At 43.9% G+C, this 26,172-nt stretch overlaps 2 protein-coding genes across 4 annotated transcripts in view; both read right to left on the reverse strand.

Annotated features, from left to right (window-relative positions):
• DHX8 (DEAH-box helicase 8) overlaps positions 1-26,172 on the reverse strand; it is a 31,351-nt gene that overhangs the window by 1,843 nt on the left and 3,336 nt on the right. Inside the window, exons 5-21 of the mRNA XM_066364068.1 lie at positions 24,588-24,697; positions 23,236-23,616; positions 22,696-22,840; positions 22,399-22,602; positions 21,409-21,496; positions 19,797-19,894; positions 17,458-17,605; positions 15,455-15,636; positions 13,340-13,534; positions 12,907-13,092; positions 12,584-12,794; positions 11,546-11,727; positions 8,871-9,011; positions 3,772-3,927; positions 1,212-1,349; positions 602-730; positions 223-419 (exon numbers count right to left, since the gene is read on the reverse strand). Coding sequence (XP_066220165.1) covers positions 223-419; positions 602-730; positions 1,212-1,349; positions 3,772-3,927; positions 8,871-9,011; positions 11,546-11,727; positions 12,584-12,794; positions 12,907-13,092; positions 13,340-13,534; positions 15,455-15,636; positions 17,458-17,605; positions 19,797-19,894; positions 21,409-21,496; positions 22,399-22,602; positions 22,696-22,840; positions 23,236-23,616; positions 24,588-24,697 — 2,891 coding nt within the window. The remainder of the gene's footprint in view (positions 1-222; positions 420-601; positions 731-1,211; positions 1,350-3,771; positions 3,928-8,870; positions 9,012-11,545; positions 11,728-12,583; positions 12,795-12,906; positions 13,093-13,339; positions 13,535-15,454; positions 15,637-17,457; positions 17,606-19,796; positions 19,895-21,408; positions 21,497-22,398; positions 22,603-22,695; positions 22,841-23,235; positions 23,617-24,587; positions 24,698-26,172) is intronic.
• The window catches only part of TMEM106A (transmembrane protein 106A), a 158,061-nt gene continuing 143,247 nt past the window's right edge, over positions 11,359-26,172 (reverse strand). For all 3 annotated transcript variants that reach the window (XR_010748916.1, XR_010748915.1, XR_010748917.1), the window contains one exon: positions 11,359-11,432. The gene's annotated coding sequence lies outside the window, so the exon portion shown is untranslated. The remainder of the gene's footprint in view (positions 11,433-26,172) is intronic.

Genomic DNA, 26,172 nt, shown 5'->3' on the forward strand with positions numbered 1-26,172 from the left:
AAACAAAGAGACTTTTTCAACAATAAATCATCTTCCTCTCGGGAACTTTCTGCAGCAATTCTCAGGTGCACCCTTGCGGGGGGAGGAGTGTCACAAAGATGGAAAAGCTGTAGGAGAGGGGTCACGGGAGTAGCCCACAGCTCCACAGGTACAATCAGAGATGTACAGACATGACATTCAAGGAAGTTCACTCAAATGGAGGGGAAAGACACCAGATGTTACCTGTCCATTATGCCCAACATCTGCTTGCGAATGTCCTGGGCCCGGCGCAGAGAACGGGCCTGGATAAAGTTCTCATAGCACCACGGGTTGGAGAACTTGTTGTTCTTCCAAGAGTTGTACACGGCCAGCAGGGTCAGGTGGTCTCCTTCAGTCTGGTGGAATTTGGCCTTCTTCTGATCAGCGAGGGCTTGTTTATCCTGCCAAACCATGGGGAAAAAAGATCATTTTCCACCCAGCAGCTACTAATTGAATAACCAGAAGTTCCAAGAGCCCTACTTGGCTCTGTCAAGTGTCCACATTAAGCAGTGGAGTGGCAATGGCTGATCTCAGCAAACTTCACCACCACATCCCCATTTGAACATGGGTCTGAACTCCCTACCTTGGGCCTGTAGAAGACATTCTGCACAGACAGCATGGACACAATGGTCAGCATTTCCTCACTGCAGCCCAGATGCACAGACATGATCAGCATTTTGCACAGCATTGGTTCCAGAGGGAATTCTGCCATCTAGAGGGAGAAGAAGAAACTACAATTGCTTCCCCATGGAATACCCACCTGGACTTGCCAATGTGAGACACTCATCAAAGCGGTCAACAGACCCTAGGAGGTTTACCCAAGCATGATGAGGCTGGCTGCCAGTCTCTATCAGAAGATGTTATTCTTTTATTTCCCAAAGAAATCTCAATGAAATATATGTGACCAAGAACATAACTACTGTTGCAGTAGGAAGAAATCTTGCAGACAGCTTTTAAAATTAAGGCTAGACTCAATAACATATCCCAAGGTAAAACTGGGGATAAAATTTATTTTATCTGTTTCTGTAAAGAAACAGTTCTAAGTGACAGTGGAAAATCCAGGTTAAAGAACAGGCATCTAGAATTGTACTCAAAGCTTATCCAGGGCCTCAGAGCTTGATTTTTCACAAAACGAAGAGTATGGTAGACTGGCTAGGGAATCTTCTCAAAAGCACCAGAAATATGTCCTTTACCCTGCGGCCTAGGCGAGTAAGCAGGCCCTCATCATCCAGGGCTCCCAGTGTGTATAGCTGCTCCATAGCTGTGATCAAGGTTTCCATTGGTGGAGCATCCATGAAATCAAAGGACAGCAGGTCATTGATGCCCATGGCCTAGAACAGAAGGAAAGAAAAGTGTGTGATGGGAGGGCCAGCCTGTTTTCTACCTGTCGCTTTCCTTTCTGTTTCTTCAACTGCAATTAGGAAGCCATCACAAGATCAGCAGCAACCTCCAGGGCTGGGCCACACAAAACACAGACTAGTAGAAAGCATATACTTTCTTAGGAAACTTTAAAAGACATTCCCTCAGCCTGACATGTGGTGAAGCAGTTGATGAGGTGTCCACCTGGAACACTGAGGTTGCTGGTTCAAAGCCCTAGGTTTGCCTGGTCAAGGCACATATAATAAGCATTCAATGAACAACTCAAGTGAAGCAACTATGAGTTGATACTTCTTGCTCCCCCCACCCTCTGTGAAATAAATAAAATTTTTTAAAAAAAGACACTTGTACACTAATGTTCACAGCGGCATTATTCATAATAGCCAAAAGATAAAAACCACCCAAATATCCATCAACAGATAGATGATGGATAAACAAAATATGGTATATTATTCACCCTTAAAAAGGAATGAAATTCTAACACATGCTACATGAACCTTGAAACCATTATGCTAACTAAAATAAATCAGATACAAAAAGACAAATATTATTTGATTCCACTTATATGAGGGAAACTCATAGAGACAGAAAGTAGAATAATGATTACCAGGTGCTGGAGGGAGGGGAAAGGGATAGTTTAGTTTAATGGGTACAAAGTTTGTTTGGGATGATGAAAACCTTATGGAAATGGATAGTGGTGATGACTGCACAACATTGTGAATGTACTTAATGCCACTGAATTGTGTTTTTTTAAAAAGGTAACAATGGGCCTGACCAGGTGGGAGCACAGTGGACAGAGCGTCAACCTGGGACACTGAGGACCCAGGTTTGGAACCCCCAGGTGGCCTGCTTGAGCACAGGCTCATACACATGACCCAATGGTCGCTGGCTTGAGCCCAAGGGGTCACTGGCTTGACTAGAGCCCCCCACTCCCCTGGTCATGGCACATATGAGAAAGCAATCAATGAACAACTAAAGTGCCACAACCACGAGCTGATGCTTCTCATCTCTCTCCCTTTTTGTCTGTCCCTGTCTCTCACTCGCTAAAAAAAAAAGCTAACAATGGTAATGTGTTGTACATTTCACCATAATTTAAATAAGAAAATACACCAGCTTGACCTGTCTCTTACACACATAATTTCTACTGTGCTTCTAGGAAGCATCATGTACCATATTCAATTGCTGGGACATAAAAATGACTAACATACTGCCCCTGGTGAGACACATGGACACAAAACTACGACAATGCAGTAGCATCTGCATGCCTGGCACAAAGTAGGCAACCAATACATTTCTTAGCTAATTTAATGAATAAGAGAAACAAATAAATGATGCATTATCCAAGTGTATAGGGTGATGTGGTAGGACCTAAGCTTTCTATATCTTTCCCATAAACTGATCGTGACCACAAACACAGCAGGTGTTCAATAAAATGTTTATTGAATGAATAATAACTACAAGAAATTATGTTAGCAATCAGCAAGCACTGTGCCAAGTGCCTTTATCTGCATTATCTCATTTATGTTTGCAACAGATACTAATAGCAGCCCCCTTTTGAGAGAATACAGAAAACAGGGCCAAGCAGGTAAATTTGCCAAGGACATACAACCTGGAGCAGAAGTTTGAGCCACAGATGCCTCTCTGTTCCTACTCCAGAGACTGGAGCAAGTTTGTTACTGAAGCTCTGTTTTAGCCTCTCTTACAGGGAATGAATAATAAACTACAACAGAGCAGTCTGCACCAGTAAAAGCGCCAGGGCTCCAGGGCAGCATCAGTGACGGGGGGAGGGGGAGCAGGAGAGTGTGCCATCATCTGGAAAATTACTCTTGTGGCTCCCTCTGCCAAAGGAGAATGAAGGTCCTCACTGGGGACCGAGAAAGGAAGAGCAATGATTCGGAATGAAAACCAAGCTCCCAGAGGGCCAGTCTGAAATCTCTACTGATAGTTCCCTTTGCAAAGTTTTTGGACTGGGAGTTTTGCTTCCGTTCTAAAAGAACAGAATTGGATCTGAAAGCCAAAAGGATGAAGAAAGTGTGTCCACTTCGGCACTGATTAGATTTTTCTAATATCTCTTTAGAAAATGCTTCTAACCAAAATCTTTTATAACCAAACATTCTGTTGGTTATTACGGTAAGGAAAAAATGTGTGTTCACAGCAGACATGCCAATTTAGCACCAGACCCACAGTGAATAGGCTGTTATCACAGTCATTTGCATTTCACTCAAAGGGACTAGCTAGTTCTTATGAGGTTACCAAAGTATCTAACAAGATTCATAAAACTGAGATCCATTTACTAAGGCCATAGAATCGGACTATTACTAAAGCCATAGAATCAGACTATTCACCAACCCATTCTAGCCAGACAGTGATTTCTACCTTGAGCGAGAGCACTGTGCTTGCTAAGTTGGTTCTCTGTATTTCCGGCACATTGGTGGTCAGCATCTCATCTCGGTAGGCACGTTCCGTGTACAGCCTGTAACACTTCCCTGGGCCTGTTCTCCCAGCTCTGCCAGCTCGTTGCTTTGCCTGAGCCTAGAAGGGCGCACATATAAAAGTAACACATCTGATAAGCATCATTTAATAGCCTTATCCAGGAAATCTGTTAAAAGAGGGGCACTTGGCCCTGGCCACTTGGCTCAGTGGATAGAGCACTGGCCTGGTATGCAGACATCCCAGGTTCAATCCCTGGTCAGGGCATACATGAGAAGCAACCATCTACTTCTCTTCCCCTCTCTCTCCCCCTTCTCTTTCTCTTCTTCTCTTGCAGCCAGTGGCTTGATTGGTACAAGCGTCAGCCCCAGGTGCTGAAGATAGCTTGGTTGGTCAGAGCATCAGCCTCAGGTGCTCAGGATAGCTCTGTTGAGACGAGCATCGCCCCAGACGGGGGTTACTGGGTGGATCCTGGTGGGGGCACATGTAGAAAACTGTCTCTCTATCTCCCTTCCTCTCACTTAAAAAAAAGGAGGGGCACTTGGCTACCACTGGCAAAATCCGAAATGGGGTTTATTTCACTTCATTTAGGATCCTTTCCAAGACTACCAATGATATTATCATACTCTCTCCAACATTCAGAATTTCAGGAAAGTTTGTTCAAGTGAAGTAAATACAAACAAAGAAAATGGAAGAAATATTGTCAAGAGTACAGAAATGCAGAAATGTACCTTTAAAATAGTGTGGCACAACATAAAAGCATAAAACAAGATAACAAAATGCTATCCCCACAGTTATGTAAGTGAACTAAATAAATAATTAATATACCAATGATGACTGTAGACATCATTGGTTTCAGAAGGAAATATTCACTCACATAGGTGAAAAAGCATAATACTCATTTTGTTAAAAATATAAAATCTTGCCTGACCAGGCGGTGGCGCAGAGATAGAGCATCGGACTGGGATGCAGAGGACCCAGGTTCGAGACCCCAAGGTCGCCAGCTTGAGCGTGGGCTCATCTGGTTTGAGCAAAGCTCACCAGCTTGGACCCAAGGTCGCTGGCTCGAGCAAGGGGTTACTCGGTCTGCTGAAGGCCCACAGTCAAGGCACATATGAGAAAGCAATCGATGAACAACTAAGGTGTCACAACAAAAAACTGATAATTGATGCTTCTCATCTCTCTCCGTTCCTGTCTGTCCGTCCCTATCTATCCCTCTCTCTCTCTCTCTCTCTCTGTAAAAAAATAATAAAATAAGAGCGTCGGCCTGGCATGCAGGAGTCCCAGGTTCGATTCCCGGTCAGGGCACATAGGAGAGGCGCCCATCTGCTTCTCCACCCCTCCCCATCTCCTTCCTCTCTGTCTCTCTCTTCCCCTCCCACAACTTCAGAAAAATACCAAAAACATATAATAATAATAATAATAATAATAATACAATAAAATCTTTGTGATACAGTATAGCTACCAGAAGGAAAAGCTAGAAAAAAATACCCTAAAATGTTAAATAGCTAACTCTGACAGTAGGCTTACAGATGGGTTCTATATACAATACTTTATCGATATCCAATATTGGATTACCTAATCCAACATGTATTACCTTAATATTCAGGAAAATTAAATACTTAAACATAAAATATACAAAATATACTTATTAGACTATTAGAATTATAACCATGAAAGAAACAAACATGAAAAAAGATGGACAAGAAGAATATCAAAATGATGACAGTGGACTAGAGGTAATTTAAAATTTTTTCTACTCCTAGAAATAATATAGTATCATTTTTTTTTATTTTATTTAGCTATTTATTTTGTGACAGAGAGAGTCAGAGAGAGGGACAGACAGGAAGAGAGAGAGAGATGAGAAGCATCAATTCTTCATTGCGGCACCTTAGTTATTCATTGATTGCTTTCTCATACGTATGTGCCTTGACCAGAGGCTACAGCAGACTGAATAAGCCAGCGACCTTGGGCCCAAGCTGGTAAGCCTTGCTCAAACCAGATGAGCCCATGCTCAAGCTGGCGACCTCGGGGTCTCGAACCTGGGTCCTTTGCATCCCAGTCCGACACTCCATCCATTGCGCCACCTCCCAGTCAGGCTATATAGTATCATTTTTGTACTAAGGGGAGAGGGGTACTAATTTTTGGGGAAAAAAATTTTTTTTTTTATATTTTTCTGAAGTTGGAAACGGGGAGGCAGTCAGACAGACTCCCTCATGCGCCCAACTGGGATCCACCCAGCATGCCCACCAGGGGGCGATGCTCTGCTCGTCTGGGGCGTTGCTCTGTTGCAACCAGAGCCATTCTAGCGCCTGAGGCAGAGGCCATGGAGCCATCCTCAGTGCCTGGGCCAACTTTGCTCCAATGGAGCCTTGGCTGCGGGAGGGGAAGAGAGAGACAGAGAGGAAGGAGAGGGGGAGGGGTGGAGAAGCAGATGGGCGCTTCTCCTGTGTGCCCTGGCCGGGAACTGAACCCGGGACTCCTGCACACCAGGCCAACGTTCTACCACTGAGCCAACCGGCCAGGGCTAATTTTTGAAATTAAAAAAAATATATATGTAACCCTGCCGGACAGCTCAGTTGATTAGAGTGTCATCCCAATACACCAAGATTGCAGGTTTAATCCCCAGTCAGGCACATACAAGAATCAACCAACAAATGCACTGTTTCTCTCTCTCTAAAATCAATAAATAAAAATTTTAAATATATATATAGGCCCTGGCCAGTTGGCTCAGCAGCAGAGTGCTGACCTGGCATGTAGAAATCCTGGGTTTGATTCCTGGTCAGGGCACAGAGGAGAGGCGACTATCTCCTTCTCCCCACTCTCCATCCCTCTTCTTTCTCGCTCTCTTCCCCTCCCACAGCTACAGCTCAGCTCGAATGGTTTGAGCACATCAGTCCATCACTGAAGATGGCTCCATGGAGCCTCCGCCTCAGGCTCTAAAAATAGTTCAATTACAAGCATGGCCCCAGATGGACAAGAGCATCAGCCCCAGATGCAGGTTGCCAGGTGAATTCCAGTCAGGGTGCATGCGGGAGTCTGTCTCTGTATCTCCCCTACTCTCACTAAAATAATAATAATGATGATAATAATAATTAAAAAAAATATATATATATATGTAGTTTAACCATTTTTTGACAAAATTACCTGCCTTACAGTTTCAGGATTTATAAATTCCTATTCCAGCTCCAAACAAAGGATGTAGTATGAAAGGTGACTAACCACACAGAGGCACACAACAATCGCACATGGTGGCAGACTGCACAGCATTCTACAGATATCTTTCCAAATCTGAGAGGGCAAGTGTAACTAATTTCTGATCACTGTGAGTTGCCTGCACCACCCCAAGTGATACAGAGCACACACACTGGGGCCAGACTACCCAGTTCAAATCCTGGCTCCCCCAGTTATGTGACCTTAATTTCTCTGTGCCTCAGTCTCATCTGTGAAATGAGGATAATAATAATGTCTAACACAAAGTATCAACACAAGAACATGAGTGCATGTAAGTAAAAGTACCTAGGACAGTGCCTGGTAAGGCAATTACTAAGTACCCTGCAAGTGTTGGCTACAATTAAGTTTCAAAACGAAAATCGCCTGGTAGTTTTATAAATTATGAAAGTAATCTATGCCTCTTATTCTAAAACAATAGATAGAAGTATAAAGAAAAAAATGCACTTTGCCCATGAGCACAGTAACCAGCAGCACCACCGAGAAATAACCTCAACTAACATTTCAACTACGTTTTCAAGTCTCCAGTGGATTCATACACTGTGCAGAAGTACACATCTATTTTTAAACAAAAATTGGATTATATTATTCCTGCTATTTTGTAGCTCATTTTTTCCAAATAATTTATCACAGTTTTATGTTTATGTCATTAAATATAGATACATACCAGCACGTTAATGCTACATAATATTGTATGGCATGGAAGTATCATGTTTTATTAAATTACTTTCCTTTTGAGGGAACTTTTCCATGTTTCCTCTAAAAAACAGTGCTTCAGAGAACATCCTTTTCCATTATCTTTATTTTATTTTAATTTATTGATTTCAGCGAGAGAGGAAGGGAGAGAGAGACAGGAACCTCAATCTGTTCCTGTATGTGCCCTGACCAAGGATCAAACCAGCAACCTCTGTGCTTCAGGACAAAGCTATAACCAATCAAGCTATCCGGCCTGGGCTTGCATTACTTTTAGCTATGTATTCAATCATTTTTAACTTTAGATATATTGGAACTGTTAAGAGATGATCTTTTAAATTTTGGATACATTGTGGCTACTTCACTCAAAAAGGATAATCAGCCTGACCAGGCGGTGGCGCAGTGGATAGAGCGTCGGACTGGGATGTGGAAGACCCAGGTTCGAGACCCCGAGGTCGCCAGCTTGAGCGTGGGCTCATCTGGTTTGAGCAAAAATTCACCAACTTGGACCCAAGGTCGCTGGCTCAAGCAAGGGGTTACTTGGTCCACTGAAGGCCCCTGGTCAAGGCACATATGAGAAAGCAATCAATGAACAACTAAGGTGTCGCAATGCGCAACGTAAAACTAATGATTGATGCTTCTCATCTCTCTGTTCCTGTCTGTCTGTCCCTGTCTATCCCTCACTCTGACTCTCTCTGTCTCTGTAAAAAAAAGGATAATCAAGTTAATGATTTTTAAATATTATTTAGGCCAGAAATTATTCCATAATTACCAAAGAAACACACTATCATCTCTTGACCTGTTACTATATCAGATATCCCTGGCTAATACAGTACTTAAAAACATATATATATATATATATAGTCTTACTACCTATCATTAGCTCATTTATGGTGCTAGAATTCAAACTTTTTTTTTTTAAGTTCAAACTTGATGGGGCGTTTTAATGTTCAAACACTATTCTAAAGATTAAAAACAAACACCACAGAATCTTCCTTATCTCATGAAAGCACCTAGTATCTTAAAAGTTCATCTTTGAAAACAATAAAGTTCAAAACCATAAAAAATTTCAGAAAGGCCCTAACTGGGATTTTCAGGAAATCTGTTGGCAGCTGTCATACCTGAGAAATGGGAGTCACCACAAGCTGATCGATTCCTGTCTTGGAATTGTAAACTTTCTGCTTCACAAATCCAGGGTCCACCACATAGTAGATGCCGTCGATAGTCAGTGATGTCTCTGCAATGTTGGTGGCAATCACGACCTGCAGAGGAGAGGAACACAGCTGGACTGAGCTAACCAGGTTCAGCCCTGAGGTACGAAACAGGATATCTGAACTCAAATATCTTCCCAAAAGAGTGTGCAGTTATCTCCCTCTCTAGAGGATTGGATAGCACTTAATCTCAGTTTGGCTTCAAAAGAGCAGGAAGAGGAGGTGCCTTCCTCTTAAGGGGTAGCTTGGGGGGAAGGGGACTCGTACCTGAGAGGAAAAGTGGAATGGGAAAAAGCAAAGGCCAATCAAAGCCAATTTCATTTGGTGCAAATGGCTACATATCTCATTTTCTAGATCCAGTGTTGATTACTACAATTTTAATTTTCTAGCACCCTGGGAAAGCAGAGACTTCCTGGCATCACATGTGCCAGTGCAAAATGAGATTTTTCTTGCCCCACAGGGACATCTGGACTAAAAAATGGGCTGTTTGTGTATGTGAGGGAGTTTTTTTTCTTCTAATCATAAAATGAAGCATGAGGCAGCAGAGGAATTTCACGGTCTGTGTGTATGCAGCAGTGTATGTGATCTAGAAGATTATTGGTCTCAGCTTGGCACTGCCACTGCTCTTCCACCCAGAGGTTCAGCTAATAAAACACAATTGCCTGGAAAAAAATCATTGCTAGGAGGCACCAGAACATCCCGCATTATGCCAGCACCTTACCGGTCCTTAGAGGCTTTCTACCTGCCACTGAGCTGCAAAAACCCTCTCAAGAAGTCTAATCATCAGGAACTGAACAGAAGGAATCACCATCCTTCCCTCCAAACCTGCCCCTCCTCCCTGTTTTCCTCCTCAGCACCATCTTCCATCCAGCCGCCCAAGCCAGAAACCTGGGAGTCATTCTTGATTTCTCCCCTGCCCTTCTCTCCTACATTTCCAGGCACCCACTATGTCTTGTCCAGTCTAACTCTTTAATGTTACTCAAATCCATCTGTCTTCCATTCCTACAGAAATGAAAACATATGTCCACACAAAAACTTGTACACAAATGTTCATAGCAGCATTCTTAATAACTAAAATGAAAAAACAACCCAAATGTTCATCATTGAAAGGATAAACAAAATGGGTACATCCGTATTTTGGATGTAGATAAATAATCTACAATAAAATATTATTTGGCAATAATAGGAAATGAAGTACTTATAGACACTAGAACATGTATGAACCTTGAAAACATGCTGTCAAAAGTAGTTACCAAGAATCACATATTATATGACCCCACTTATATGAAACATTCAGAATAGGCAAATTCATAGAGATAGTTGATTAGTGGTCCCAGAGGCTGAGTAGAGGGGTGAATGGGGAGTGACTGCTAAAGGGTAACAGGGTTTCTTTTGGGGGTGATGAAATTGTTCTAAAATTGTAGCGATTAATGGTTAACAATTCTGTGAATCCCTGTACACTAAAATCACTGAATTGTAAACTTTAAAAGGGTAAATTGCGTGGTATGTAAATTATACCCCAATAAAGCTGTTACTTAAAAAAATCCATCTGTCTCCCTTCCCATCATCTCATATATACACTCAGTCAGTTCTAGCTACTGGAACTACACAGTTCCCTGATATGACTACACTCTCACCTCTAGGTTATTCTGTCTACTAGAATGCGTGTCCTCCTGCCCTTCTGTCTTAGTTGAACACCCACGTGTTCTCCCCTCTGGAGATTCAGAACACCACCAGCACTTTAGCACTATACATTAAAGCAGGGGTCCCCAAACTTTTTAAACAGGGGGCCAGTTCACTGTCCCTCAGACCATTGGAGGGCCAGACTATAAAAAAAACTATGAACAAATCCCTATGCACACTGCACATATCTTATTTTAAAGTAAAAAAACAAAACGGGAACAAATATAACATTTAAAATAAAGAACAAGTAAATTTAAATCAACAAACTGACCAGTATTTCAATGGGAACTATGCTCCTCTCACTGACCACCAATGAAAGAGGTGCCCCTTCCAGAAGTGCGGTGGGGGCCGGATAAATGGCCTGAGGGGGCCGCATGTGGCCCGCGGGCCGTAGTTTGGGGACCCCTGCATTAAAGGCCTATCCACTGGTGGATGCCTCAATGCAGAAAGAGGCCCGTCCTCAGACTGCCATTCTGGTGTCTACCCCAAAACCTGGAAGATGCTGAAAAAATATTTGTCAAATGAAGAAAAGGACAGGAGGAGCAGGGGTCAAATACAAAACCCTCCTTCATTAACAAACTGGCTGAACCAGTCTCTAAAACAGGCATCCCCAAACTACGGGCCACTGGCCACATGCGGCCCCCTGAGGCCATTTATCCGGCCCCCTGCCACACTTCTGGAAGGGGCACCTCTTTCATTGGTGGTGAGAGGAGCACTGTATGTGGCGGCCCTCCAATGGTCTGAGGGACAGTGAACTGGCCCCCTGTGTAAAAAGTTTGGGGACCCCTGCTCTAAAACATAATAAATAAGACTTACATACATCTAAGCGATCCCATTAGGGCCAGCTGCACAGACTACACAGTTTCAGAACACAAGGGAGCTTCTCTTCTGCCCAGAGTTACCTTTCTGCTGCCGGGCGGAGCGGGGTCAAAGATTCGGGTCTGCATCTCACTGGGAAGAGCTGAGTACACTGGGAGGATAATCAACTCTGGAACGTCAGGTCCCAGAGATTTCATTCTTTCATACAGGATCTCACAGGCAGTGTCAATCTCTTCCTGACCAGTCAGGAAGACTAGGATGTCACCTAAGAAGAGAAAAGAAGCCTGACCTGTGATGGTGCAGTGGGTGCCGAGTCGACCTAGAACACTGAGGTCGCTGGTTCAAAACCCTGAACTTGCCCAGTTAAGGCATATATGGAAGCAACTACTATGTGTTGATGCTTCCTGCTCCTCCCTACTCCCCTTTTCTTTCTCTCTCGCAATCCTTTCTTTAAATCAATATATAAATAAATAACAGGAGTATTAATTTACTTTCTGTGTGTGTTCCATCCAAAGGCCATAGTGACATTAATAGAACTCCAAATGACAGAAAACACACTAAGGGGTTCAGGGTGGGGAGTAAAGAGGGACAAATATACGGTAATGGAAAATAATTTGACTTTGGGTGATGGGCACACAACACAATCTACTTGAAACTTTATTGATCAATGTCACCTCACTGATCAATAATCACTCTTACTGATCAATGTCACCCCATTAAATTTAATTTCTAAATTAAAAAAAAGAAAAACACACTCAAATCCCAACCTCTAATAAATCAAGAGGTTTTCATCTGTCCATGTTTACTCTGTTTATCTATTTATAATTTGTGTCTATGTTTAAATTTTTTTTAATTGATTTTACAGAAAGAGGAAGGGAAAGAGGAAGGGAAGGAGAGAGAGAGAGAAAGAGTAAGAGAGAGAGAAAGAGGGACAAAGAAAGAGAGAGAGAGAGAGAAACAACAATTTGTTGTCCCACTTAACTCATGCATTCACTGGTTGATTCCTGTATGTGCCCTGACCAAAGATCAAACCCACAACCTTGGCATTTTTAAAAAGCTGAATGAAAAAGAAATCCACATCAAGACTTTTGGCCTAAGAGGGAAAATGCTCATTCTCCTACCTGGTGGTTCTGTTAAATGGATCTGCATGACAGTGATCAAGCTGGCATCCAGATAATCTGTCTCAGGTTCCTTTGTGTACAGTATTTCCACAGGATAGGTTCGACCGGGGATGGTGAAGATGGGCGCTTCATAGAAGTACTGAGAAAACTTCACTGCATCCAAGGTAGCTGAGGTGACAATCAGCTTCATATCCTGTCTTTTCTGAACTGTCTAAAGGGAAATGCAATGCAGCTTACTAAAAAGGACTATCCAAAAGGCAAAGGTACTCAAATCCAATTCCCAGAATTCAGTTCCCAACAGCTAGAAGAGTCACCAAAGTTACCTTCTTCAACAATCCAAAGAGCACATCAGTGTGAATTGTTCTCTCATGTGCCTCATCCAACATGATGATCGCATACTGAGTGAGGTCAGGGTCAATCAAGCACTCTCGGAGCAACATCCCATCTGTCATGTACTTGATGACTGTTTCGGGACTGGTACAGTCCTCAAACCGAATGGTATAGCCCACCTAAAGCAGAACAGAAGCTGAAAACCTTAAACACAAACCTCTTTCATTCAATCACCAGGCAAGATTTCACCCAGTGATTGTTACCTGTAATCTTAATAGGTAAGAATTTAACTAATATGTACAGTGCTTCCCTCATAGAAAATCAATGTTAGACTTGACTCTAAACAGATAAATGATTATAATGCGAACCTTCCCTCCCTTTACCCTTTCTTCAGGCATTTACAGAACAGCTTTGTTACCCACTCACCTCTTGGCCTAAGCAACAACCAAACTCCTCTGACACTCTTTTGGCCACCGACATGGCTGCCACTCTTCTGGGCTGCGTACATCCAATCTTGCCCCTGGAAGTGTAGCCCGCCTCTGCCAGGTACTGGGTGATCTGTGTTGTCTTCCCAGATCCTGTCTCTCCGATAACAATCAGGATCTGATTATCATGGACAGCCTGCAAGCAAAAGAATACAAATACGGTCATTAAAGTGTGCCACACATTATTCTGGAGTAAAAGAATTAATGCTTACATTCTAACACTAAACAGGATGCAGTAGTATACACAGGGTAAAATTACATCCAGGGTTTATATTATTTTTAATCATGCATAGGAAAAAATACTAATGATTTTTCTTTGGGTGATGCTTTTTTATTTTAACTGTATGTATAACAAGTTGAAAACATTAAACTTTACAGGTATTCTTTTTCTGACTCAAATTTATTTATTTATTTATTTATTTATTTATTTTTTGTACTTTTCTGAAGCTGGAAACAGGGAGAGATAGACTCCCGCATGCGCCCAACCGGGATCCACCCGGCACGCCCACCAGGGGGCGATGCTCTGCCCACTAGGGGGCGATGCTCCGCCCCTCCGGGGCGTGCTCTGTTGCCACCAAAGCCACTCTAGTGCCTGGGGCAGAGGCCAAGGAGCCATCCCCAGCGCCCGGGCCATCTCTGCTCCAATGGAGCCTTGGCTACGGGAGGGGAAGAGAGAGACAGAGAGGAAGGAGAGGGGGAGGGGTGGAGAAGCAGATGGGCGCTTCTCCTGTGTGCCCTGGCCGGGAATCGAACCCGGGACTTCTGCACGCCAGGTCGATGCTCTACCACTGAGCCAACTGGCCAGGGCCAAATTTATTTTTTTTAATTTATTGGTTTTCTTAAGTTCATAAAAACATAAAAAGGATGCTAAAGCATAAACTATCACCCAGATCTCCTTAACATATACATATTACTTTTTAAATTTTATTTATTGATTTTAAAGAGAGAGGAAGAGATGGAGGGGAGGGAAGATGAGGAGAGAGGGAAAGGGAGAGGGAGTGGGAGAGAGAAACATCGATTTGTTGTTCCACTTACTTATGCATTCATTGGTTGATTCTTGTTTGTGCCTTGATCGGGGATCAAACCTGCAACCTTGGCATCTTGGGACGATGCTCTAAACAATTAAGCTACCCAGCCAGGGCCTATGTATAATTTTTTTTTTTTTTTTTTTTTTTTTTCTTTTTCTGAAGCTAGAAACGGGGAGAGACAGTCAGACAGACTCCCGCATGCGCCCAACCGGGATCCACCCGGCACGCCCACCAGGGGGCGACGCTCTGCCCCTCCAGGGCGTTGCTCTGCTGCGACCAGAGCCACTCTAGAGCCTGGGGCAGAGGCCAAGGAGCCATCCCCAGCGCTCGGGCTATCTTTGCTCCAATGAAGCCTCAGCTGCGGGAGGGGAAGAAAGAGACAGAGAGGAAGGAGAGGGGGAGGGGTGGAGAAGCAGATGGGCGCTTCTCCTGTGTGCCCTGGCCGGGAATCAAACCCGGGACCGCTGCACGCCAGGCCGACACTCTACCACTGAGCTAACCGGCCAGGGCCCCCTATGTATAACTTTTTAAAGTTTTACATGCATATAGTTGAAGAGTTCAACACTAAATAAAAAGGTATATACACTATTCCTTTTACTGTCACTCCCAAATTTCCAAGGCCTCACCCCCAATAGTCATCTTCTTCCTATGCTGTTCATAACAGCAAAGGATTGCCATCAACCTACACATCTACTAACACAGGACTCGAAGGCATTGCTGGCCAAGCATCCCCATTCTTTGTATTGACCAAAGCTGTTGTCTGTGCAACACAATACTCTGTCCACTTGGAACTGCTCTAGGGTCCCCAGTTCAAAAGATTTATTTTCTCATAGGAAAAATATGTGTAGACTAACATGTATTTTAAGTACTTGAAAATGTTTTGTTTTTATCCCTAACCCCTTTGGGAAAGCCACTTCACATGTACACATACCTGTCTAGCTAATTTCAATTAAAACAAGTCATCCTGCTCTTAAAAAATACCCCTATTCACCCACTAATACATCATACATCATAAAAAGGCTTCTCACCTGGACCAGCTGCTCCTTCAGTTTGTAGATGGGAAGGCTCTCTCTCTGCTCAATGATTGACATTTGGGTCTTTTTTCCATAAGAAGCTTTATTGCCCCCAAAGGCATGCTTCTTCCACTCAGGAATGTCATTGGGCATCATCCCAATACCCCTCATGTTAGCAGCAATCTGCCTGCCTTCCGCTGCAAAGGAAACAAGCAACTTAGTATTGTCCTCAAGCTAGCCCACCGCCCCCTCCTCCACATGCAACAAATCAGATTTCTCCAACACATCCCTCCTCTCTCTAGCTGCATGTTCAAAACACCATCCTCTCCCCTCTGAACTACTATTATGAAAGCATCCTAATTCATCTCACATGTCTACTCCTGCCACCTCCAATCCATTCTGCAGGGCACCATCAAAATGCTTTGGAAATGCCACTCTGATCATGCCACACCTGGCTTAGAATTTTGCAACATTTCCCACTGAACTTCAGAATGGAGCCCTAATTCCTAATACCATCTACAAAGTCCTGGCTTTCCACCCTCACCCCCTTTCACTCCCCATCACTCTGTACTCCACCCACACAGGTCTTCTTTCCCACCTCACAGCCCCACACAGGCTACTCCTCAGCCTAGAACACACTCCCTAACTCCCACCCGTCCCCTTTAACAGACTAGGTCATATTTGTCCTCCAGTCCTCAACTTTCCCAGGGAAGTGACCACCACATCCAACTATGCTTCCTATACTTCTTCATATAGCACTGACCATGATTTAGTTAGTTATTTGGTAATTATTTGACAAATATAATCTTCCCCAATAAATTGTAAGCCTTATAAAGGCAGGGGTGGCGTCTAATTCACAGCCGTATCCCCAACTGCCTAACAAATTAATAAAATACTTGTTATGATTGTATCCGCCAGTTAGTTAATATTTACTATTCAAAAAATTATCTGAAAAGGGAAGGTTCAAAGCTGTATTATTTTTAAGATATTGAGAAGAAACACTCAGCCAGTCTAATATGACCAGGGTTAATAAAACATTTTTGATTTTAAACATTTGTTTGAAAAACAAAACAAAAACATGCTTTAAGTGAAAGGGAAAAGCAGATCACCAAAGCCAAGGTTAAATCTTTAGTACATGCTGGCAGTGCCCTCTCGCTGTGTACCTGAAGAGTCAGATTTTTTTGTCTGATTTTTTGTTTTTTGTTGTTGTTGTTGTTTTGTTTTGTTTTTCTGTATTTTTCTGAAGCCGGAAACGGGGAGAGACAGTCAGACAGACTCCCGCATGCGTCCGACCGGGATCCACCCAGCAGCCCACCAGGGGGTGACGCTCTGCCCCTCCGGGGTGTCGCTCTGTTGCGACCAGAGCCACTCTAGCGCCTGGGGCAGAGGCCAAGGAGCCATCCCCAGCGCCCAGGCCATCTTTGCTCCAGTGGAGCCTCAGCTGGGGCAGGGGAAAAGAGAGACAGAGAGGAAGGAGAGGGGAAGGGGTGGAGAAGCAGATGGGCGCTTCTCCTGTGTGCCCTGGCTGGGAATCGAACCCGGGACTTCTGCACGCCAGGCCGACGCTCTACCACTGAGCCAACAGGCCAGGGCCTGTTTGTTTGGTTTTTGTATTTTTCTGAAGTTGGAAATGGGGAGGAAGTCTGACAGACTCCCACATGCACCCGACCGGGATCCACCCGGCATGCCCACCAGGGGGCGATGCTCTGCCCATCTGGGGCATAGCTCCATTGCAACCAGAGCCATTCTAGCGCCTGAGGCAGAGGCCATAGAGCCATCCTCAGCGCCCAGGCCAACCTTGCTCCAATGGATCCTTGGCTGCAGGAGGGGAAGAGAGAGACAGAGAGGAAGGAGAGGGGGAGGGGTGCAGAAGCAGATGGGCGCTTCTCCTGTGTGCCCTGGCCAGGAATCGAACCCGGCACTCCTGCACGCCAGGCCAACGCTCTACCACTGAGCCAACCGGCCAGGGCCGAGTCAGGTTTTTTTTAATGTCCACATCCCCCCTCCTAGAGTCCTACCATCAGGAAGAGGATCAACCCAATGTTTGTTGAGTCCCATGGGAATAGAATCCATCTCGGCTTCCCTTTGGGCCTGCTTGAGTTCCCGTCTTTCTTTGGCCAAGGCACTCTGCATCATAGCTGCTTGGGAGAGGGAGCCATCTGGGTTCTAGTGCAACAGAAGACAAAGCAGCAACATCAGAATGGGATCTCAGAATGCATTAAATGTCCAAGAAATAAAACGCAGATGTTAAACCACTTGAATCTAAAAAATGAGACCCACCTAGAAGAAAGTTCATATCAATGTACCAGAATACAAGAAAGAAATTATAGCAAATTCAGAGAAAATGAATGGCAATGATAAATCACTGAAGGAAATGGAGATGTTGGCTTAAAGATAAGAACCCTAAGAGAGACAGGACATATAAGGGATAAAAATTCTTCTGTATGGACCCAAGAACTAAAATAAAGACCAATGTGGACACTTCAGTAAGACAGATTTCAGTTCTGCCTAAAGAAGAACTAATGCTCAGATCCACTTGAAGGTGGAATGAGTCTCCTTAAGGGCTGGTAACTTCCCCATCACTAACAATGTCAAGCAGACTTGAGAAGACCACATAGAGGAACACTGTAGAAAGATAGATGGGTGGATTACAAGCACTGAATGAGTGCCAGGCTGAGAGACTTTTTTTTTTTTTTTTTGTATTTTTCTGAAGCTGGAAACGGGGAGAGACAGTCAGACTCCCGCATGCACCCAACCGGGATCCACCCAGCACGCCCAACAGGGGCGACGCTCTGCCCACTAGGGGGCGATGCTCTGCCCCTCTGGGGGGTCGCTCTGCCACGACCAGAGCCACTCTAGCGCCTGGGCAGAGGCCAAGGAGCCATCCCCAGCGCCCGGGCCATCTTTGCTCCAATGGAACCTTGGCTGCGGGAGGGGAAGAGAGAGACAGAGAGGAAGGAGGGGGAGGGGGTGGAGAAGCAAATGGGCACTTCTCCTATGTGCCCTGGCGGGAATCGAACCCAGGTCCCCCGTAGGCCAGGCTGATGCTCTACCGCTGAGCCAACCGGCCAGGGCCCAGGCTGAGAGACTTTTAAGACAACCCTTTTCTAAACCTAAAATTTTATCTTAACTGTTCCATGAATTCTTCTCACAGCTCTGCCCTCCACGTCACCTGGTGCTATAGATTTCTATTAGCAGCAATTGGTCAAGTGAACCCTTCCAAATTCCCTTCATTTTTTTTTATTTAGTAAGAGGACAGAAGGCAGAGAGTGACTCCCGCATGTGCCCCAATTGGGATCCACCTGGCTAGTACACTAGCGGGCGATGTTCTATCCATCTGGGGTGTTGCTCCATTACTCAGCAACCAAGCTCTTCTTAGCACCTGAGGCAGAGGCCATGGAGCCATCACAGTGCCCAGGGCCAACTTGCTTCATTCGAGCCATGGCTGAAGGAGCAGAAACCAGAGAGAAAGAGAGAGAGAGAAGCAAGAGGGGGAAGGGTGGAGAAGCACAGTTCTCTTGTGTGCCCTGACTCAGAATTGAACCAAGGACATCCATATGCCAGGCTGACACTCTACCACTGAGCCAATCAGTGATAGCCTCCAAATTCCCTTTAAACATGCAAAGTAGCCTGGTCTGTGGTGACACAGTGGACAGATGGTCAACCTGGAACACTGAGGTCGCTGATTCAAAACCCTGGGCTTGCCCAGTCAAGCAGATATGACAAGTAACCAATGAACAATTAAAGTGAAGCAACTATGAGTTGATACCTCTCACTCACCCCCTCCGTAAAATCAATAAATAAATAAAATTTTTTTAAATTATTTATTTATTCATTTTAGAGAGGAGAAGGAGTGAGAGAGAGAGAAAGGAGGGAGGAGCAGGAAGCATCAACTCCCATATGTGCCTTGACCAGACAAGTGCAGGGTTTTGAACCAGTGACTTCAGCATTCCAGGTTGATGCTTTATCCACTGCGCCACCACAGGTCAGGCAAATAAAATTTTTTTTCTTAAAATATGCAAGGTAATGATTCAAGCCCTAAGGCCTCGGCCAAAGCAGTGATGGTAGCTCAAGCTCACATATTTATCTCTGCTTCCTCCCAAAAAACACTAAAATGAGAGCAAAAGAATTAAAAAGGCAAAAGCAACAAAGCACGGTCAAAATCCCTTTAAGACAAAAATATTCTAGGCCCTGATCAACAGTCAATACTGCCTCCTGCGGCCTGAGTTCTACTTACTGAAATCTAATAACCTCCTCTGAAAAATGGAACTGATACATTAAGAAAAGAAGTTAAAAAAAAAGAAAAAAGAAAAGAAGTTCACTTGACAAGTTCAGATAGAGTCTAAGCATTTCTCACCTTAACGATTTTAATAGGGCTCATGTCCATGCTTTGCTTGGTGTGCCCTCTCAGGAATGGAGGCTCTTCTTCAACCAGTTCGATCTCAAGGTCCTCATCTAAAAGTCCCCCCCAAAAATAAAGAATTAGCCAAAAACAAAAGAGAGACGTGGCCAATCATTTTCACCAAAATAATTCATTTCCACAGGCAACAGTAATCTTTATCAAAGTTGGCTCCTAAGGTCAAAAGGACAGCAATGTAAGTAAAACCATAACCCAGACGTCTGTGCCCCTGCTCTCCAGTCATTTCTAGGAAATTTGTGCTCCAACCCAAGAACTAATCAGAGCAACTTTCAAAAGAAGTTAAGTCTCTGGGAAAATGCTGTGCTGACATTCCAGACGGTACTAAGGCACTTGCCATCCAATGTCACTGTAGAATGTACTCTTAACCCACAGTAGAGTGGCAAAAAAAGGAAAGAAAAAATTAAGTTGGACAATGGGACAATACCAAATGAGGCCAGTGGAGCAACAGGAACTCACTCATGTCGACGGTCAAAATGTAAATTGGTACAAAAACACTAGAAAACAATTTGGACTGCCTGGTAAAGTTGAACACACACATTTCCTACTACTCAGTAATTCTTCTCCTACATATTTAGGAAAAAGACAAGGTCTTGCATATGTGCAGTAGGAGACAAATAGTATTATTCATAAAGGTAAACAAAAACCAGAAACAGCCCATATACCCACCAAAAGTAAAATAGATTACACTCAATTTATACAGAGCAACACTCTAAGACAAACAAAACAAATAAAATGTAACTAAAAATCAACATGGATAAATATCAAAACAATGAATCAAAACACTAAGTTAAAAAACAGACTAATGTTTTGGGATACGTATATAGATGATAAAACACTAAAAACTGTTAAAAGAAAAAAGTAAAGAAAAAGAAAAAGTGAGGAAATAAGTAACAAAATATAGGATGGTGGTTACCCAGAAGAGGAAGGAGAAAGACCTCAACAGAGGGGGCTTGTGGGGCTTCAAAAGTGCTGGTCAAGCTCTAATTAATTAAGCTTTGCTTTACTGTAGGTGTGTAGATGTTCATTTAGTAGGTGCTCATTTACTGTTATATAAATTATATATGTTCCATTGCAGGATTCATTTCATAATTTTAAAAAATTGTTAATGGACTGAGTTAAAAGTTGTTTCCAGGGCAACTCAGAGGTAATGTAGGTGGATCCAGAGTTTTGAGAACAATTACTAAGAATATAAAATCAAATTTAATTCCCAAAATACAAGTATAACTTTTTATATCCTGAAAACTTATTATAAGCAGCAACAAGCAAAATGATATAAAAATGTTTGCCAGAAAAATTAGTTTTTTGCTTCCATCATGGAAGGACCCTTGTTCTTTGAGAGATGAATAGTGAGACCCAAGGAACGAATAATTCAGAACCACTAAACTACATATAAACCACCTTGTCCAATGGCTCAACTTGCCTACTGTCCTCCTGATCCAGTATCACGAATAATTCAGAACCACTAAACTACATATAAACCACCTTGTCCAATGGCTCAACTTGCCTACTGTCCTCCTGATCCAGTATTCTGTTCAATCCCACTAGTTACCTTCCTCATCATCGACTTTAGGGAGAATGCCAGTCTCTTCATCAAAGTCTGGAAACTCTTCTTTGGAAAGAACATTGGCAGCAATCATCTAGCCAAAGACAGAAGGCAGCATTTTTAACTTGCTAGGATCAAAACTTTTCTTTTGTAGGAGTTAATACAGAAGTTCCATGTAGGAAGCCAAGATTTTTTTCTCCTCTGACTCAGGGTTGTAGGGCCTCAAAAATCCTAAATCCCATCCCTGGGGGGCAATACAACATGGTGCCCAAAAGCATAGCTCAAGTGTCTCTTCCCCAGGAAGAGTAATCTGCGAACTCTGCTCCTTCCCTTGGTTCCATAGCATTCTGCACATTCCTTATTATGTAATCTGTAAACCTCACAATTCTTTTTTTAATAATTTATTTCCTTTATTGATTGATTTGAGAGGGAGAAAAACAGAGACCTGCTGCTCCACCCATTCATGTGCTCACTGGCTACCTCCTGCACATGCCCCAACCAACCAGGGATCAAGCGCACAACCGCAGTGCATCAGGATGACACTCCAACCAACCCAGCTACCCCGCCAGGGCTCTTCACAATTTTTTGTTTCAGTTTGTCTCCTCCATTGGACTTGGGAGTTCCTCAAAGGCAGGAACCATGATACTTTCATCTTTGTAGCCCTAGCATCTACACTGTACCTGAGACACCGTGATTCTGAGGTTTACTGACAAATAATAAGTAATAAAGACAAGAATAAAAATTTACATAGCATTACCATATGCAGGCACTAACCTGAGAGCTTTACTTCTATTAGCTTAATCCCCACAAGGCTACCACCAGCTGTTTTTACAGAAAAGCACACTGAGGCACAGAGGGAGAGAAACTTGGCTCAGAATCACACAGCTAGTAGGTGGCCAGAAGTCACCCCAGGCCATCACGCTTCAGGGCCCACATTCTTAACTGCTATGCTACATGCTGAACGCCTTTATGGACGTAAAAGCAAGCAGTCCCAACCTGTTTGATCTCCCACTTCTCCGGGTCAGAGATGCGCGTAAGGCGCTTGCGCTCCAGTGAGTCATCCTCTACTTCAGGGGCACTGACGAGGGAGAGGTGAGTGGGTCTGTCTGGATTCCTCATAGAGGTCTCCTCATTGGTCTCCCCGACAAGATTTCTTCGTCGATTTGGGTTTAGATCTTCTCCGGTCTCTTGATCCACATCCTAAGGCACAAAAGCCATGAAGCTAACTCACGTGCTGTAATCTTATGTCTCCTGGGCCATCAGATGTGGTAACAGACTGGATATCTCACCTACCTTCATGCTCAGGCTGGTCTTGGTTCCAGTGAAGGACAACACCTTGACCTTGACTCTCTGGCCTTTGCTCACCACATCAGCCACATTAGCCACACGACCCTCCCGCCGGAGCTCAGAGATGTGCACCAGGCCTTCCCACCGCTTCCTGAGGGAGAGGCAGACTCATATGAAGCATGCCTAAAATACCTTCTCCCAATAGATTTCCACCCTTGTTGGAATTGGACAAATGGAAATGATCTTGAACTCAAAAGGAAAGTACCAACAAGACGGTCAAACAACATTATAGTATCACCGCCCTCCCTCCCAAAGACAGGCGGGGTGGCATGGCTGACAACAAATTCTCATCTGTCTCAACCAGCACAAGGGCAGATCTCCCAAAGGCAGAGGAAAGAATAAACGGCTCTATGCCATTTCAACTATAAAGTCAATTTCTAGTAACCTGATATGGCTAATTCAATTAGTGTCAGTCATAATGTGAAAATCCCCAGTGATAAAGGAAACTGCCCATCACTGGCGTGGGAGAAGAGCACCAGCCATTACCTTAGTCCCTCCAGCTGCACAAAGCATCCGAACTGCATGATGCTGGTAACTTTGCCATTGTAAATGTCCCCAATGGCAGGCTCTTCTGGGGGAGGACGGTCCACATGCTTATCCCGCCATCTGTCCAGGTTCCTCTCCCCATACTTGTCTCGGTCCTTCCGGTCTTTGAGGGGACTCGGACTCCTGCTCCGGGACCGATACCTAGACTTCCCTTTATTCCTCTCCCGGGTCCTGGAACGTGACCGAGAGCGGGAGCGGTGTCTCCGCTTATGGTCTCGATCACGCTCTCGCTCTCTATCACGGTGGTCACGCTCTCGCTCTCGTTCTCGCTCTCGGTCCCGGCTCCGGCTCCGGCTCCGCTTCTTCTTCTTTGTCTTGTCCCTAACAAATCAACAAAGACCTGCTTAAAAAAGAACCCACTAGCCCTGGCCGGTTGGCTCAGTGGTAGAGCGTCGGCCTAGCGTGCGGAGGACCCGGGTTCGATTCCCGGCCAGGGCACATAGGAGAAGCGCCCATTTGCTTCTCCACCCCTCCACCGCGCTTTCCTCTCTGTCTCTCTCTTCCCCTCCCGCAGCCAAGGCTCCATTGGAGCAAAGATGGCCCGGGCGCTGGGGATGGCTCTGTGGCCTCTGCCCCAGGCGCTAGAGTGGCTCTGGTCGCAACATGGCGACGCCCAGGATGGGCAGAGCATCGCCCCCTGGTGGGCAGAGCGTCGCCCCTGGTGGGCATGCCGGGTGGATCCCGGTCGGGCGCATGCGGGAGTCTGTCTGACTGTCTCTCCCTGTTTCCGGCTTCAGAAAAATGAAAAAAAAAAAAAAAAAGAACCCACCCAACTTCATCTTTGTATCCCCACACACATAGCACAGCACAGTGACATGCACATGGTTAAGTGTCTTCTAAGAGTTAAACTGAATTACAGTTTCAATAACTATGACATCCCTGCTGGTCAACAAAGAATGAGGCCTAAACACATTCAGCTTCTTTCAGTCCAGAATTTTATCTTCTAAACGTCTTAGTGTTTGCTGCATAAACTCTTGACAGGAGCAATAAAAATATAATAGATCTAACAGCCCTGGTCGGATAGCTCAGTTGGATGAACCAACACCCCAATACACAAAGGTTGCGGTTCCATCCCTAGTCAGGGCACGTATAGGAACAGATTGATGTTTCTGTCTCTCTCCCCCATACCTCTCTCTTAAATCAACAAACAAATAAATAAATAAAAGATCCAATAATATGGTAATGGCTAGTCTACATTCTGTAAACTAGCCCAAAATTTTGCTTGGCTGGTGTGCAAAATTCAACTGTCATAGCATGCTAAACTTTCAAAGGACAGGACACCAAGGACAAACCGGTGCTCAGCGTCTCTCGGCTTCTCCTGGCCTGCTGCGCTGGGCATTAGAGCCTCCAGCTCCTTCAAGACATCCACAGCGACTTTCACATCTTCCTCGTCCAGCATGGTCTAGAGGCAGAGGCCAGCAAAGTTAGAAGAAGGGACAAAAGTCACTCAAGATTCTGTGCTTCAGGAGTATCTGATATCTTGCTTCCCAACACTGTCCTCGGTTTGGTTCAAATTAACACTTATAAGAATTCAAAATTAAAATATAAATACTTCAGGTACTACAAACCTGACAGACCCTACACATCACTGACTGCTTATGTGAAGGAGGCAAAAAGTGGACAGAGATTTCCAACACAATTTGAGATAGAGGCAGAAGAACGCGCAAAGGCTCTTGGAAGTCATTTCTACATTTGGCAAATCCCCTTTGTCATTCAGCAAGGCTATGAAAGGAAATTAGATATCACCCCTTCTATGAAAGCATGTAAATAATGATTATAAATAGAAAATAGGTGCTAAAATTTTTAAAAAGCAACTCTCCCTCTGCACATCCCTCTCTCCTTTCACTTACTTTTTTCCATTGCTTTTATCCCTATCAGCTGTATTATATACTTAGTTATTACTTGTTTATTTACTGTCTCCTCTCAACTACAGGAGTTTATACGTTTATTTCCTGCCCCCGTCCCAATGCTAAAATGTAATAATCTCCAAGAAGGCAGAAAATCTAATCTATTTTGTTCACTGCTGTCTCCCTAGTCTTACAACAATGCTCGGCACATAGAAGATACTCAATAAATACTTGCTAAGATGAAACTTAAAAACCAAAACATTTCACCTGACTAGGCAATGGCACAGTGGATAAAGTATTGGCCTGGGACACAGAGAAGCCATGTTCAAAACCCCAAGGTTGCTGGCTTGAGCCCAAAGGTCGCTGGCTTGAGCCCAAGATCACTGGCTCAGCTGGAGCCCCCCAGCCAAGGCACATATGAGAAAGCAATCAATGAACAACTAAGGTGCCACAATGAAGAACTGATGCTTCTCATCTCTCTCCCTTCCTGTCTTTCCCTATCTGTCCCTCTCTCTGTCTTTCTCTATGTCTCTATCTCTCTCACTAAAAAATAAATTAACTAAATAAAAATAAAAACTAAAACATTTCAAAAATTAGACATTTTAACAAGTAATGGAGAAAAAAAAATCTAATTTCATACATCAGGCATCTGTTCTAGAACCTTAAGTTATTCCATTCCTATTTCATATCTCTAATCACTGCTTTCCACAATTCCTAATCTCATCTCCCTCAAATACCACTGTCTGAACTCTTTAACACTATTCTATACATAGTACATGCTGAGGGAGTGATCAAACACTCAACTTTGAAAAACATGTTGCAATAAAGGTAAACTTAAAATTTATAATAGGGAGGGAGTTAGAAGGAGAGGGGCAAAGTGGGTAATGGGGGACAAAAGGGTGGGGGTGAGGGAGTTATACTGAGTGGGACACTTGAATCCATGTTAACACAATAAATTAAAATTAATAAAAAAAAATTTAAATTTATAACTAATAAAAAAGTTAATAACTAATGAGACGAAGAAAAGGGG

The sequence above is a fragment of the Saccopteryx leptura genome, chromosome 2 (assembly GCF_036850995.1).
Source record: "Saccopteryx leptura isolate mSacLep1 chromosome 2, mSacLep1_pri_phased_curated, whole genome shotgun sequence".
Taxonomy (NCBI): Eukaryota; Metazoa; Chordata; class Mammalia; order Chiroptera; family Emballonuridae; genus Saccopteryx; species Saccopteryx leptura.